The 16,037-nt window shown below is 37.5% G+C and overlaps 2 protein-coding genes across 2 annotated transcripts; both read left to right on the top strand.

Moving 5' to 3' along the window:
• The first annotated feature begins 550 nt into the window (after nt 1–550).
• rack1 (receptor for activated C kinase 1) lies at nt 551–4,713 on the top strand. Its single transcript, XM_052149322.1, has 8 exons — nt 551–762; nt 1,014–1,185; nt 1,745–1,892; nt 2,640–2,735; nt 3,031–3,141; nt 3,860–4,000; nt 4,240–4,353; nt 4,604–4,713. The coding sequence occupies exons 1-8, from the start codon at nt 654–656 to the stop codon at nt 4,667–4,669; spliced, it is 957 nt and encodes a 318-aa protein (XP_052005282.1). The 5' UTR covers nt 551–653; the 3' UTR covers nt 4,670–4,713.
• A 635-nt stretch (nt 4,714–5,348) lies between these two features.
• LOC127659476 (nucleoside diphosphate kinase homolog 5-like) lies at nt 5,349–14,852 on the top strand. Its single transcript, XM_052149324.1, has 5 exons — nt 5,349–5,858; nt 12,501–12,706; nt 13,022–13,122; nt 13,259–13,377; nt 14,641–14,852. The coding sequence occupies exons 1-5, from the start codon at nt 5,742–5,744 to the stop codon at nt 14,749–14,751; spliced, it is 654 nt and encodes a 217-aa protein (XP_052005284.1). The 5' UTR covers nt 5,349–5,741; the 3' UTR covers nt 14,752–14,852.
• The last annotated feature ends 1,185 nt before the right edge of the window (nt 14,853–16,037 follow it).

The following is a 16,037-nucleotide window of genomic DNA, read 5'->3' as shown; positions in this document are numbered from 1 at the left end:
TTTAAAAAATAATCAGTCCAAATTGAGTCATCATACAAAAACACAGTTCTTATTGCTTTCCAGTTTTTTGAAAGTTCAATAGACTCAAAATACATTTTTATTTAATATTTGAACCTCAGAAGAGAGGTTTTCTTTCGGAGAATTTGCTTTTAAGGATATAGTATTTTGCAAAAAAAAAAGAAAGAAGAGGTTTTATGATAAAAGCATAATTTCTTTTTTTTTTCCACATTCATTTAAACCAAAGATGACATTTCAATAAGTAAATACAAACTTGGGGTTTGCATAACAATGAATGAAATCAAGAATGTCACTCAAAAATGTCCATGTATAGATACAATTCCAAAACAGATGCAAGAGCGTTTCAGACTTCGCTAATCAAATAGAGCAATTTGTATTAATATCGTTTTAAAATTAATTGTATTTATCTAATATGTTATTTCTTTCTTATTTGTACAATAGGTGGCAGTAAACAGTTCGCATTGTGCATCACATACCAAAACTCGACATGAAGAAGAGAAGCGCCCTCAAGAGTTTTGGTTCCGGTATAGCGTTTCCTTTTCCTCCTGCTACAGTGTGAGAGGTATCGGAGGACTCAACCCTCTGACAAAATCCAACTCCATCCACCGTTATAGGTGAATTTATCCTGCGCTAAAATGACCGAGCAGATGACAGTAAGAGGTACCCTTAAGGGTCACAGCGGATGGGTCACCCAAATCGCCACCACACCTCAGTTCCCCGACATAATTCTGTCCGCGTCCCGGGGTAAGTGCTCCGAGTACTCGCCAACACGAGGCCTTTAGATTATACCGCATAATAGAGATACAGGTAGATTCGGCTTGCATTTAGAGGTCCGGCTTTGGACATAACTAATAATCTTGTAAAGACTAGTGTGTTAGTAGCCCGTGTTTAACATGATATTGAAGGAAAACCTCCAGCTGCCAAAATGTGTATAGGTCAGCATATACTGCTTGAAATGGTCAGCGATGTGATGATCTGCCTTGTCCACCTTACAGACAAGAGCGTCATTATGTGGAAGCTGACCCGTGATGAGACCAACTATGGCATTCCCCAGCGCGCCCTAAAGGGTCACTCTCACTTTGTGAGTGACGTGGTCATCTCATCCGATGGGCAGTTCGCTCTGTCTGGCTCCTGGGACGGTACCCTGCGCCTGTGGGATCTGACAACGTGAGTGTTTAAAGGAGGCATGTGTGCTTCTGTCGCTCTAAATGTGGTCAGGCCTGATCTTGGCTAAGGAGGTTTTCTTATGTGGTGATGAAACTTAAATGTCTTCTGTGTCATTGTGATGATAAAGAGGCTGTTTCTGAACTTAAACTGTTTTCTGACCTAAAAGTATGTGGTTTTGTGTGAATTGGGCCAGACAAGTTATGATTTCAAGGAATGTTCTGGGTTCAATTAAAGTTGAGTTTTGTGGCATAATGTTGATTTCCAAAAAAAAAACTAACTTGGATTGGTCGCTTGTTGAAGAAAAACAATAAATTGATGTTACAATAAGGCAATTACAATGGCAGTGAATGGGGCCAAGTGTAAACAGTTTCAAAAGTATAGCCACAATACATAAACCTTATCTGTATCATCATGACTTATGTAAGTTTGAATTGGATCATGAGATTGGCACTCAGTCTGATTAAATTTAATGTGCATGGAATACCTTTATAAATGTCACTTTAAAAGTTGGCAGATCCATATTTTATTTTTTTTGTTCATACTCTTTTTCTTATAATAGTGGCACAACAACCCGCCGCTTTGTTGGACACACCAAGGATGTTCTGAGTGTGGCTTTCTCTGCTGACAACCGTCAGATTGTGTCTGGATCCAGAGACAAGACCATCAAGCTGTGGAACACCCTGGGAGTCTGCAAGTACACCATCCAGGTACACACCTCCATAATCCTATCACAAAGTCATAAATGCTGATATGTTCACGAGTGGACACTTTATGAGGATAAAGTCGAGTTTACAGGAATTAAAAGCATTTGTGGCATCATTTTGGTTACATGGAAGTGAATGGGGACAGTGCATAAACCCAAAAATACACACTGTGGCTCAGCGGTTAAGGCTCTGGTTTACTGACCGAAAGGTTGGGGGTTGAAGCCCCAGCACCATCAAAATACCACTGTTGGGCCCTTGACCCTATATGTTCCAGGGGTGCCGTTTCATCTCTGACCCCAGCTTAGTTGGGATGTGCGAAAACAACTGCATTACATTAACCCTGTACCTGTACTCTGCACAATGACAAAGTTGAATCTTAACATGATTTTTATAGTGATAAAATCTAGTGATTTTCTGTGTAAAGTTATTTCCAATACTGGTATTATGGGGTTTTATTACTGGATATAACTTTACACGGAAAAAGTTAGTAAGTTATTTTTATCACACTAAAATAATGTTTGCATGTATAATGTTTACATCTTGTGGCTATACTTTTGAAACGGGTAGTATTTTAATGTTTATGTACTGGCCCCATTGTCTTCCATTGTAAGTGCCTCACTGTAACCCAGATTATTTTTAACATGGAATGTTCTTTCAATATAAACCAGGACACTTGCATATGAGTTTGAGTAGTTTGTTTTAACCCCCCTTTAGTAATAATTTTTTTTTTATCTTTGTCCATCTCCACAGGATGACAGCCATAGTGAGTGGGTATCCTGTGTGCGTTTCTCTCCCAACAGCAGCAACCCCCTCATTGTGTCCTGCGGCTGGGACAAAATGGTCAAGGTGAGACCCCTGGTTGTATATTAAAGGATATCTTTATAGATCTCTTTTCACAGAGCTGCTGTTGCTCAGTTTGAATTTTAGCATGTTGTAAAAACTACCCGGTGATTACAAAAATCCACGTTTTTCATGTCTAAGCTCTTGAGCTCTGATGACAAGTCCTGCAATTATGATGGGTAGAGGATTGAGACTGTTAACATGCAAGTGTACATTGTGGTCTGGACAAATTGCATGATCCAATTTGTTGTTTGATAATGCAGTCATAATATTTTGTACTTCATGTATGTATTTGTTATAGGTATGGAATCTTGCTAACTGCAAGCTGAAGACCAACCACATTGGCCACACTGGATACCTGAACACAGTGACCGTGTCTCCTGATGGTTCTCTGTGTGCCTCTGGTGGGAAGGCAAGTTGTTATTTCTGTCGTTGGTTGTCACTGTAGATAAGAGGTTGGAGACGGCATGATGCAGAGTGAAGAGCCTTGAAAGGGAATGTGTTAAAGATGATGAAACTTCAATGCTATCTGCATCACTGATGATAAAGAGGCTGTTTCTGAACACTAACATGTCAAAAGGAATATTCTGGATTCAATACAAGTTCAAACAACAGCATTTGTGGCATAACCACAAAATTGACTCACCCCTTTTTTTTTTTTTTTTATAATTTCGTTACAGTGAGGCACATACGATGGATGTGAATGGTACCAGGACATAATGTTAAAATACTCACCGTTTTAAAAGTATAGCCACAAGATGTGACATATGCATGTTAGCATAATTTTTGTGTGATTTAGAACACTTACTGAGCTTTTGTGTTTATTTCTATCCAATGCTGGTAAAATTCCTAAACTCATGTTGGCATGTGTAATGTTTGCTGCTTGCAGCTAAACTATTGAAACTCTGTGCTTTAGCGTTAATGGACTGGCCCCATTCACTTCCAATATAAGTGCATCTCTGTAACCCAAACGTACTGTTTATCAATTCTGTTTTCTGGAGCTCAACATTATGGCACAAATGCTGTTCATAATTCTGAACTTGCTTTGAACCTGGAATATTCCTTAAGTCTTTAAAAAAAACATCCAATTTTATTGAACTTGTTTGTTCTGACTGCTCATCATATTTCAGGATGGGCAGGCCATGCTGTGGGACCTGAATGAGGGCAAGCACCTCTACACCCTGGATGGTGGTGACACCATTAATGCCCTTTGCTTCAGCCCTAACCGTTACTGGCTGTGTGCTGCCACTGGACCCAGCATCAAGATCTGGGTGAGTTCACATACACTGCAGAACAATGACCTTTCACAAGCTTGATAGTTGCTTTTATATGCATTTTACATATCTAACATCAAAACACTGTAAAGTCAGCACACAGGATTCAGTGATGAAACTCTTAATGCCTTCTGTAACTCTGTGATGATAAAAGAGGCTGTTTCTGAGTACTCTCAGCGTAAACTATCACGCACTCGTGTATTACTGTTGCAGAGCTGACTGTATTCTCTTGACAGGATCTGGAGGGCAAGATCATTGTTGATGAGTTGAAACAAGACATCATCACCACCACCAACAGCAAGGCTGAACCGCCTCAGTGCACTTCTCTGGCCTGGTCTGCTGATGGACAGGTAGGTTTCAAAGCACTCTTAGTACCTGCCATTCCTTGTATTTTATTTTAGATTGGCTTTTTGGTTTGTTGTTCTGGTTTGACCAGCGTGCCCCCGATGATTATTCCCAATCACTTTTAACATCTGAAACCTTATGATGACAGTCCTGCAAATATGAGGGGGCAGTAAGATGCTTTTAAAATGCTTTTTAAATCAAGTATTTCTGAAGCATTGTCTATTTAGAATTAATTCCTGTGTTTTGTCTTCACAGACTCTGTTTGCTGGCTACACTGATAACCTGATCAGAGTGTGGCAGGTGACCATTGGAACCAGATAGACACCTTTCCTAATCTAATGTCTGAATAAAGTGTTTTAAAAAGGCCTAGACTCATTCATTTTACTATGTCATTTGTTGTTCCTCAAGTCATGATAGAGCACAGCAGTGCCTACCTGCTTATTCTTAAATATTTTCCCCATTAGACTTTTCATAAAAGAGTTGTAAGTCATAAACCACCCAGCTGTGAGGAAAATCACAACATGCAAACTTTGTTTTGAAGCAAAGTATTTGAAAATTGGAAAAAGACAATGTACAAGGCTGTGTACTTGCTGTCTTTCTCGAGGGCATGGACTACAATCCCATGGAGCATTGCGAATGATGTCATTGAGTAAAAAACGATGAGTGAATATAACCTGATTATAAGTATAGAAACAATATTTAGTGTTTATTGCAAAATATTAAGTTTAAAGTTAAGAGACTCCGACTCAATTGCGTAATTCCCAGTGTGTCGGAGCAAGCGCACGCTCCTATGAAACTCGTTTGGCGGGTTTTCGTTTGCCGCTGTTCTGATTGGCGAAACTTTCTCTTTTGTAACTTGGGTAATGTAGTTGTTTACCATGAATTCCGCTATTTTATCGCAGAAGGATGTCTTCAACAGAAGCAATTACCTTCTAGGAACAACAACCTTGTAGGTCTGTTTTAAATGTTTATTAGAAGTTATTGTTGAAAATCAGTCTGTTTATGGTAGCACTGATTTAGGAGAAGCCAGTGTTTCAATTTAGCACGTTTCCTAAATCTCTACAATATTATAATTTTATGCTTTAAGTACAGTATTACATAATGCTCCTTTAATCCTGAAGTTAGACTGCAACTTCTCTTAAATCAACTAGATCGCGTCATAACCGTCTTGGTAACCTGGTAACCTAGCAACAAGGCCAACAGAAACGACTCCACGGAACCTGACAGACGCTTAATTTATATAAACTTGTAGTTTAACTGAATTAATAATTGCATTGTTTTTCCTGATAGCTTGGCCTATATAAATATTTGCGTTTACATAATTATTGGAGAAACGCCTTACCACGTATGTAATCCGCCAAATTCCCGTTGAAAAGATAATCCTGAAAAGCAGATGTCTGCGCCTCGTATCTTCGTCGAGATAACTTTGGCTTTAATCAAACCTGATGCCATCCATAAAGCTGATGAAGTCGAGGACATAATTCTTCTGTCTGGGTTCACAATCCTGCAGGTAAAAACACTTTTGCGTCATCTAAGAAGGTAACAGGTGTTTAATGGCAAGATGAACACAATTCTCTGTATTAAATGGTGTTATGTAACTGCTTGATGATAAACAAACTTATGGATTTATTAATCCTTTAGTTGAATATGGACTTTTTTCCCCTTCAATATCCTCAAATTTATGTTCAAATTGAAATGAATGTCTAATTGAAGGTGATGTAACTGGTCACCATTTGAGTCTAAATAGATGCACAACTTACATCATTTCAGTACACCCAAATGACAAGTCATATATTGTTCACGTTACACTTGCTATAGTTTACTTCCACGCTGCTTCTTCATCAAATATCAATATCAAATGTAAATCAAGTCAATCAAACAAAAGTGCCACCTTGAGTAAAAAATAGCTTGTATATTATGTGATAGTAAACTTATATGGATATAAAATAATCATTAAAAATATCATTTTTGGAAGTGCAATTTGTGTGTGTGTGTGTGTGTCACAAAATTCAGAAGAGAAAGTTTGAGGAATACTAAAGAGGTGTGTCTGAGCATAACTCCAAAAAGGAACAAGGGGTGAATGAGGTCCCGGGTCACTAAAGACCTGAGTTTAAGGGTTAAAGACCTTTAAGCTGTTTTTTCTGTTCAATCCTGTGTGAAAAATTAGGAGTATACAGCATTTCTGGCACAATGTTGATTATCACAAAAAATCATAAATAAAAAAAAATCATAAAAAAATAAAGATATCGAGGTTACTGTGAGGCACTTACAGCATTAAAATACTCACTGTTTCAAAAGTTTGGCCATAAAACGTAAACAATATGTGTGCAACATGATTGTGATAAATTTGCTTACTAACCTTTTCCATGTAAAGTTATATCCATTATTACAACTTCATTGCATGACGATCTAACGATGTAAACCCTGTCATAAACCCCAACAAAAACAACGATTTAAACAACTTAGAAACAACAAATTATACACATTTTTAACAGAAGAATGAATGCAAGTGCTTTTATATTTTAAGCTTCACATTTCCATCTTTAAACCCTATAAAAATGGGCCCATTTACTTCCATAAGTGCCTCACTGTAACCTCCATTTTTATTTTTAAACACAAATAGTGCTAGATAAAGTAGCATGAGAGACTGACAATACTGTAAAAAGGGAAGGTACATAATTAGTTGATGATCCATCACATTCAAATCATTGAAGCTCCATCCATTACATCAAAATATATTTTGGGTTCCCTACTGCTGCAACCCCCATTTGGACAAAATGTCAGCATTTAAATTTCACACCAAGTGGTGCCTTATAACCTAACCCAATCATCCATCCATTATCTATACCTTCTTACACTGCGCAAGAGGCAGGATGGGTACACCTGGATGGGTTGCCAGTCTGTACATATCAAATAAATACATATATAACAAACATTTATAGACACTAATTAACCTAACATACATTTCTTCAGACTTTGGGAGGAAAGCATAGCAACAGAAAGAAACTCACAGTAAGGGCCTATATTGGCAGATGCATACACAGGACGTTCTTACTTTGAGGCAACAATGCTTACCACTGAGCTGCCCTTTTTCAGCCTAGACAGGTTGGCTATTACAACAAAACCAAAGTGCATTTTCCCACCGATACACCTCACATCCCTCATCTACTACATTGTTGGAGAATCAGAATCAACTTTTATGTATTTGTACACATACAAGGAATTTGACTCTGGTTTTTTAAATTGCTTTCAATGTACTTACACAAGAATATATATATATATATATATATTATATTTGATCAATCAAATGAATATCAAAACAGATGAACTATTGTCATATTTTCTCAAATAATGTATTTATGGACAAATTAGGAATATAAATTATGCACAAAGATGTCGCTGGATTTTGATGTATGAGGAGGAGAGGAGATGGACTTTTCCGCTACGTTATGCGATAGATGCTTGGAATCTGGCATGATGTCAAGAAACATTCACGTATTGACCGGAAGCGACGGTTTATAGTTATATATGGAGCAAACACCAGTTCTGAGCTGCATTACCCCCCAACTTTTGACTGTTTGCTTAAATTTCACATGATTATGTTCCTGTTCAGCTGACTGTAAGTAAAATGCTTTCCCACAGTGACATGCTGCTTGATGTAGTGAGACAGATCTGTTGAAATGACACCTTCAAAAAGGTGATGTCCCAAGCATGGCGGGAGTCCTGGGTCACATACATGGAAGTGTTTCAGGTTATTAAACAAAGAGACAAATTTTATGCCATGAACATGGTATCTTGAAAGCTCAATAAGAGTTCTTGTAACTTTGCTTTGTGCGTGGGAGGCCTAATTCTGTTGGAGCATTTTGAAAAGTATCTCTGACTATAACACAGTAGTGAGAGAAATATTTATTTTTTACTGAAGTTCTTTATGAAGCCACCAAACATGCATGACCCAAGGTTATCTCCAGCTATTGCAAGCACTTCCCCTTGTATTATTTGACAACTATCCAGCTCAACCCCTGCCTCTTCAATGAATGAAAGAACGTTACATTTATTTAGCGCTTTTCTGACACTACACTCAAAGCACTTTACACAGTGAACAGGGGACTCTCCTCCACCACCACCAGTGTGCAGCATCCACCTCGATGATGCGACAGCAGCCATAGTGCCCCAGTGTGCTCACCACACACCAGCTATTGGTGGAGAGCAGAGGGTAGAGTTATAGAATCAATTAATGGATGGGGATTATTAGGAGGCCATGATTGATAAAGGCCAAGACACCAAGACACCAGGGTTATACCCCTACTCTTTTTGATAAGTGTCATGGGATCTTTAATGACCACAGAGAGTCAGGACCTCAGTTCAATATTTCATCCAAAGATGAGATGAGGTGCCTCTTTACAATATAGTGTCCCCCATCACTATACAGTACTAGGGCATTAGGACCCACACAGACCGCAGGGTGAGCACCTCTTGCTGGCCTCACTCTTCTAGAAGCAACCTTAGTTTTCCCATCCAGGTAATGGCCAGGCTCAACCCTGCTTAGGTTTAGTGGGCAACCAGTCTTGAGCTACAGGGTGATATGACTGCTGACAAGGCACACAGATCGAGATCTTGAAGATCCCTCAAATCTCTTACAAGAGGACCAAACACATTCTCTTTCCCGAAAAACTGCAAATCTTCCTCCTTACATAGGAACTACTATGTGGAGAGATTTATGAAAAAGACATGTAAACAGTGAGTTGCTTGAGCTTTTTTCTCCCTGAGCCAAGGGGATTTACCACTTCAAAGGAATCTTGGTGCAAGATAATGGACACTGAGGACATAAAAATGGGCTGAAAAATATCCTTGCTTTAAAATTCCTGCCATCCCTTACATCCTCCAGTAAATGTGGATAATCTGATCCGTGTGCCTTTGCTTCAGTGTACTGTGCTTTGATTGACTCATGGCTCAAAAGCACTTTGAGGGTCTCCCTTACTGGAAAATACTGCAAAGCAGTCCTTTCCTTTGGTATTTTTCCCAAATACACTTGTTTAGGTGCCACATAGTTAAAATTCCTCTTGAAATATGTGTTCCGAGATTCATCAGACCTAATTAATTCCTCATTATACAACCTCAGAAGATTGTTCTTGTTTAGACCAGCTATGATGTTATCAATATCAATGAATGACATATTCAGCTTTGTTAATTCATCTCTCAGTTTTGAAAAGATGTGTTCCATGTTGCTGTCGAGCATCACCTGGAATTCCTCTATTAACCTTTGGATAATGGTGGCTGGTTAGCTTGCATCCTCAAATCGAACTGTGCCAAATTTGTCAAAAACGTGTCTTCTATATCACTGCAATAATCTTCAATCTCAAAATGCATATGACTGTCATCGTGGCTGTTACTGTCATGCCTACAGCTTGATGTATCATTATCTACTTGTGCAGGTTTCTCCACAGTGTCTCTGTGTTTCCTGCTAATGTGGGATGTGAAAGATGATTTCACATGAAAAGGTTTTTTACAGTTGGGAAATGGGCAGGTAACCTTTTTCCCATCTCTTATATGCCATTTTAAATGGCCACACAAGCTAAGCAAATTGGGAGATGTAGGTTGCATCCCTCAACCTGACAAATCACTGCATTCATTTGAGCAGGTCTTCAGCTAACATTAGGTTTATTTGGCTGTGTGTGCTTCTGATGCATGTGTGACATAAGTTCAGGCAGAGTCAGAGAACTGCTAGGACAAGTCGGCAAAGCACAGCGGAATCCAGAATTAGCCACGTTCCTATGCATTTTGATATGTTGGTAAAATCTGGAAAGCATTCACACAGATAAATTACCTTGTTTGCACACAAATTTTGCGACTATCTTCACAGTTACCACAAACTAGTTGCTCGATAAATATTAACCATCAACTTTGAATGCAGCAAGCATATTGAAACATAATGTTAGTCTGTTGATGATAGAGCGATGAGAGGCTACTGATTTAATGTTAACGTTTTAATATTAATGTAACGTTTGAGTCAAATAACACTGGTTTCATCACCAGTTTATTCATCTTATGTTTGTCTCAATGGCAACCACCAGAAAAGGCTCCAAAAGACACCTCCGACGTTGCAAACATACAAAAGTTTACTTCGGCTAATTTAGTTGATGATAGCTTACTCACCAGTTGATGTTATCACCGTTATGACGATGTTGTATCGAATTGTGTTCCCTGTCGGAATCTGTTTCCCCTAGCCCCGATAGGGTATGGGGTTATGGTTAGGGTATGGTAGGGTAGTATAGGTTATGGTAGGTAGGGAAGGGTTAGGGTAGGTAGGTTAGAGTAGGGTAGAGTAGGGTAGGTTAGGTTAGAGTTAAGGTTAGGATGGGTAAGGTAGGGTGGGATGGGGTAGGGTGGGTGGAATGTTACTGTTAGATACTGTTACCACCATACAGATCTGCTGAGGAGAAAGAGATCCCAACGTGGAAACATTTCGACACAGCAATGGCAATAACCGACCACCCCCTGCCAACAGCCTGATAAAAGGCTCCAAAAGATACTTCCAACATCAAAAACGACACAATCCAGACCACAAACTTGAAAATAAAAAGATGCATTTAAAAATTTGAAAATATTGTAATAAAATTCAGTCTTTGCCTAACTCACTTTACTCCAGTGGCTCGTGTTAGTTTACTGTAAACATTACCAAAGACTCCTGCTGATTAGCTAACTTAAGGAACATATAGATTAGTCATTAACAAACAATATTTAACCTGTTTTACACTAACATCATAAAATAAGATGAAATTATCAAATATATTATGAAAAAATGGTTAAAAATATTTTGTTTAATATTTGAATAATATTTTGTGGATATCAATAACCAATGCTATAACTGACAAATTACATTTAAGTACTTAGCTAAGTACTATGCTATACACAGGCTAACAGTTAATTGTTATCTTTTGTAAGACAGTGGGAAAAAAGCAAGTCAACTTGACAAGTGAATACATTTGAAAATGTCTTCGTTTAACATTAAATAATAATAGAAATAATATACTAAACTTTTAGTTGAGTTACCGGTACATCTTTTCTCTTTTGTCTTTTTACTGCCACTTCCACCAAACAGTTTAAAAAAAAAACTTGAAAAGAAATCTCCCTTGGTCAGTTTTTCGTGGGCAGGTTTGCTACTGTAAATGGATTTACAGTAGAGAAGAATTACAGTAGTGACCATATATTTTCCCATAATCCTTTGCTATGTACAGTAATATACTGTCTAAACGTACATATTACAGTAAGATACTGTTCAAATTACAAAAATGGGTTACAGTTAGAGTATATAAAATAATATTTTTTACATATTCAAGAGCAAACCAATTCCTGTTTGTCCACACTATACCACACAACAGAAAGATGCAAACTATGCTAAATGGCTCATTATCAAAATATGTAGACAAACATGTCCCTTGACTTTTCAGTCATGAAAACCCAATTTTAAAGGCATCAATGTATAACCTAACCATTTATTAAATAATATTAAATGGTTTGACCTTGAAAAAAATATTTTGTTTTCTCAGGTCAAGCATTTGTGCAAGACCTAACAAGGGTGCAATAGAATTAATCTAATAATTTAAAAAGAATGTTTGTCCCTTGATTTCATGTCATTGGTGTTATCAATGTTAAAAATAATTGTGCTTTGAAAATACAAAAAGTGGGAAACAATTTTCAAGATCAAAGTTCAGAGGAAAAAAGGCTGCTCAAATATGCATATTTTCCTCCATGTTGAAAAAGATTTCAATTTACATTTTAACTGTAATTTTTTTAACATGGTTCATTTAAATATATAACTGGTGTTGCACTTTTTAATGTTCATGTGAAAGATTTTAATAATAATAATAAAAAAGATTTAATGGTACAATTTATTGATTTCAGTCTGATCACCATCATCAAAAGAATTTGTCCCTGATGATATCATCACTGGTGTTACAGCCCTTGCTTCATTTGTGAAACAAAATTAAATAATAAAATACAGATCAACAGTCAAGTTGGCCCTTTTACCCTGGCCTGAATTTAATTGAAAATGCCAACATTTTGCAAGTCAGAAAATCTCTTATTTTTAGGATGACCCATATATTTGTATTCATCTTATGTGTTTATCATTGTCATGTTTCTCATGTAACAGAAACGAAAGCTTCACCTGAGTCCCGAGCAATGCAGTGACTTTTACATTGAGCATTATGGGAAGCTGTTTTTTCCCCATCTGACTGCCTTCATGAGCTCTGGACCGGTTGTTGCTCTAGCACTGGCCAGACATCAGGCTATTGCCACCTGGAAAACTATAATGGGACCAGTCAGCAGCATTAAGGCCAGAGAGACACATCCTGACTGGTAATGAAACACATTTCATTTGGACGAATCCTCTCTCTCTCTCTCGCTTGACTTGTGCAGCTGTATTCTCATGTACTGTAGCATCAACTAACACAGTATTTCCTATGCATGTTCTAAGACATGCCCAAATAAAAGCATGTGTCAGTTAGACTATGCATTTCAGGCTAAAAACTTCACAAATCAAGGTTGTATTCAACATTCAAATATAATCTGTGTCATGTTCTTCCTTCCTGCTACTCTAATACTCAATTAAAATGTTTCTTTTCTGGGATATACTTCTGACTGAACATGAACGGACTGAATGTCTGTCTTCAGTCTGCGAGCGAGATTTGGCACATGTGACCTTCGGAATGCTGTGCACGGAAGTGAATCCTCCTTTGCAGCTGAGAGAGAGATCAGATTCATTTTTCCCAACTGTGAGTAAAGCGAACTCTCTACAACCTAATATTTTTATTCAAAGTATGATTGTCTTTCATGAACAGAATTGGCTACGAATACTACAAATCTGAGAGGATAAACTGATTCTTTTGTAATTTGTCACATAATTCTCAGCCGTGATTGAACACATTCCGATGGGAGACACAACCAAAGATTACTTGAGCCGGTATGTCAGCCCAACACTTCTCAATGGACTGACAGAGCTGTGCAAGAGGAAACCAGCAGATCCTTATGTAATATCTATGATCCTTATGTAATACTTTATGTAAATTCGAACTCCGTTTTGCTAAACACTATTACAATTCACTAGAGATCTTAAAACAGTCATGCCAATTTCCTTTCTTCTTTGATGTCATTGTTTTAAAAGGATAGTTCACCCAAAAAGGACAATTCTCTCATCATTTACTCACTCTTATGTCATCTCAAACTTGTATGACGTTATCTCTTCTGCGGGACACAAACGAAGATATTTTGATTGAGATATAAGGTGTTCTTGTCCATACAATGCAAGTCAATGGGGTCAAATACTTTCAAGCTCCAAAGAAATGCTGCATAAAGGTAATACATACGACTCAAGTGGTTTAATTCATAACTTCTGAAGTGATACAATTAGTTTTGGCTGAGAAACAAACCAAAATGTAACCCCTTTTTCACTATAAATCTTGCCATCCTACCACACCTCAAGTCACGAGTTCGAATCCACGGCGTGCTGAGTGACTCCAGTCAGGCTTCCTAAGCAACCAACTGGCCCGGTTGCTAGTGTGGATTGTCACGTTGGGTTAACCTCCTCGTGGTCGCTATAATGTTGTTCTCATTCTCAGTGGGGCGCGTGGTGAGTTGTACGTGAATGCCGAGGAGGATAGTGTGAAGCCTCCACATGCGCTAGGTCTTCGCGGTAATGCACTCAACAAGCCACGTGATAAGATGCGAGGATTGACGTCTCAGACACGAAGGCAACTGAGATTCATCCTCCACCACCCAGATTGAGACGAGTCACTACACCACCATGAGGACCTAGAAAGCATTGGGAAATGGGCATACCAAATTGGGGAGAAAAGGGAAGACAATAATAAAAAAAAAAAATAATAAAAAAAAAATCTTTCCATCTGCAATCTTATAGGTGATTATGATTTGCAGCTTGATTACACTTCCAAAGCTGGTGTACAGCGCTCTGTGCATACGACAAGTGTGAGGAAGTGTAATCGAACTTCAAATAAAAACTAAACGGATCGCTTGAAAAGACAAATTAGAGCAATCAAATTGTTTGGCTTACTTTTATGCAGACTTTATATCAATTATGGAGCTTGAACATTTTGGACCCCATTGAATCACATTGTATAGACACTGACACACACACACACACACACACACACACACATCATATATCGCACCATAAGGGTGAGTAAATGATTTTATCATTTTGGATGATCTATTCCTTTAATCTTATACTGTTAATTAATTTACTTTTCTCTGTATAATTTCTTTCTTTTTTACAGACGTGGCTTGCTGACTGGCTGTTAAACAATAACCCTAATAAACCCAAAATATCTGCTGGAACAGTTGTAGAAGAAGCAGCACAATCACAAAAAAAAAAAAAGATACAGTAATTTTTTAAGCAACAAGTAGTTACTGTCTGAGTCTGTTTATGTCATATTCTCCATGTAATTTGAATGGCTTTGTTATAAAATAAAAGTGTTTTTATAAACTAGTTTTGTTTCCTCTATTTGTTTGATTGTGCAATCTAAATAAGTTAACTAAAGGAGACTGTAAATTTGTGTGGTGATTAGTGTAAGAGCATATAGCAAATTTACAGTGTTCTCTTAAAATATTATTATGAAAGTAGTATATTACACCTAATAGATCTATTAAAGTGATTGTTCATCCAAAAATGAAAATGATCTTATCATGTACTCACCCTCATGCCATCCCAGATGCATCTGCCTTTTTTTCTTCTGAATTGTTTTATTTTTCAGAAGAATATTTCAGCTCTGTAGGTCCATACAATGCTAGTGAATGGTGACCATAACTTTGAAACTCCAAAAATCACATAAAGACAGCATAAAAGTAATCCTTCATGACTCCAATGGTTACATACATATATTCAGAAGCAATATGATAGGTGTGGGTTAGAAACAGATAAAGATGTATTAATTTTTTACTACTATTCTCCACTTTCATTTTCTTTTACATCACTAAAGTGAAAATGGACATTTATGGTAAAAAGGACTTGAATGTCGATCTGTTTCTCACCCACACCTATCATATTGCTTCTGAAGACATAGATTTAACTACTGGAGTCATATGGGTTACTTTTATAAACCCTTTATGTGCTTCTTGGAGCTTCAAAAGTCTGGTCACCATTCACTTGCATTGTGAGGATGTACAGAGCTGAAATATTCTACAAAACTTTCTTTGCATTCTGCAGAATAAAGAAAGTCATACACATCTGGGATGGAATGAGGGTGCGTACATGATTAGAGAATTTCCTTTTTGGTTGAACTATCCCTCTTCCATATTGCATTATTTTTTATTGTTTTTTATATTGTTATATTAGGTTTTATTTTTTCTAATGGCAATGAACAAAACTTCTGCCCACAACCACATTTAAAAGAACTAAGATTAATTGAAGAACTAATTTAATTGAGACCCAACTTTTTTGTTTACGAAACAACGGCATTTTGTAACTGTTTAAAGTCGTATTACTAACTTACAATCGCATTACGAGCAGGGAAATCCATCTACAAGTGGCCGTTTATAGTATTATTTTCTCTGTCCGATATGAATTCATTTCTAAATTGTATTTAAAAAGGTCAACAACTTGTTTAGAAACCAAACAAGAACAAAGAGTTCTTCTTCCCCCACTCGACAGGAAGGTTCAGCAGAAGCGCGTTTC

Source organism: Xyrauchen texanus, chromosome 19, assembly GCF_025860055.1.
Source record: "Xyrauchen texanus isolate HMW12.3.18 chromosome 19, RBS_HiC_50CHRs, whole genome shotgun sequence".
NCBI lineage: Eukaryota > Metazoa > Chordata > Actinopteri > Cypriniformes > Catostomidae > Xyrauchen > Xyrauchen texanus.
The sequence above is the reverse complement of the archived record's forward strand: the minus strand, read 5'-3'. Positions and strand labels throughout refer to the sequence as shown.

Coding starts and splice junctions, on each gene's coding strand:
- rack1 (XM_052149322.1), top strand. CDS start 654: ATGACCGAGCAGATGACAGTAAGAGGTACCCTTAAGGGTCACAGCGGA. Junction 763..1,013: donor AATTCTGTCCGCGTCCCGGG/GTAAGTGCTCCG, acceptor TCCACCTTACAG/ACAAGAGCGTCATTATGTGG. Junction 2,736..3,030: donor GCTGGGACAAAATGGTCAAG/GTGAGACCCCTG, acceptor TATTTGTTATAG/GTATGGAATCTTGCTAACTG.
- LOC127659476 (XM_052149324.1), top strand. CDS start 5,742: ATGTCTGCGCCTCGTATCTTCGTCGAGATAACTTTGGCTTTAATCAAA. Junction 12,707..13,021: donor AGAGAGACACATCCTGACTG/GTAATGAAACAC, acceptor GTCTGTCTTCAG/TCTGCGAGCGAGATTTGGCA. Junction 13,123..13,258: donor CAGATTCATTTTTCCCAACT/GTGAGTAAAGCG, acceptor CATAATTCTCAG/CCGTGATTGAACACATTCCG.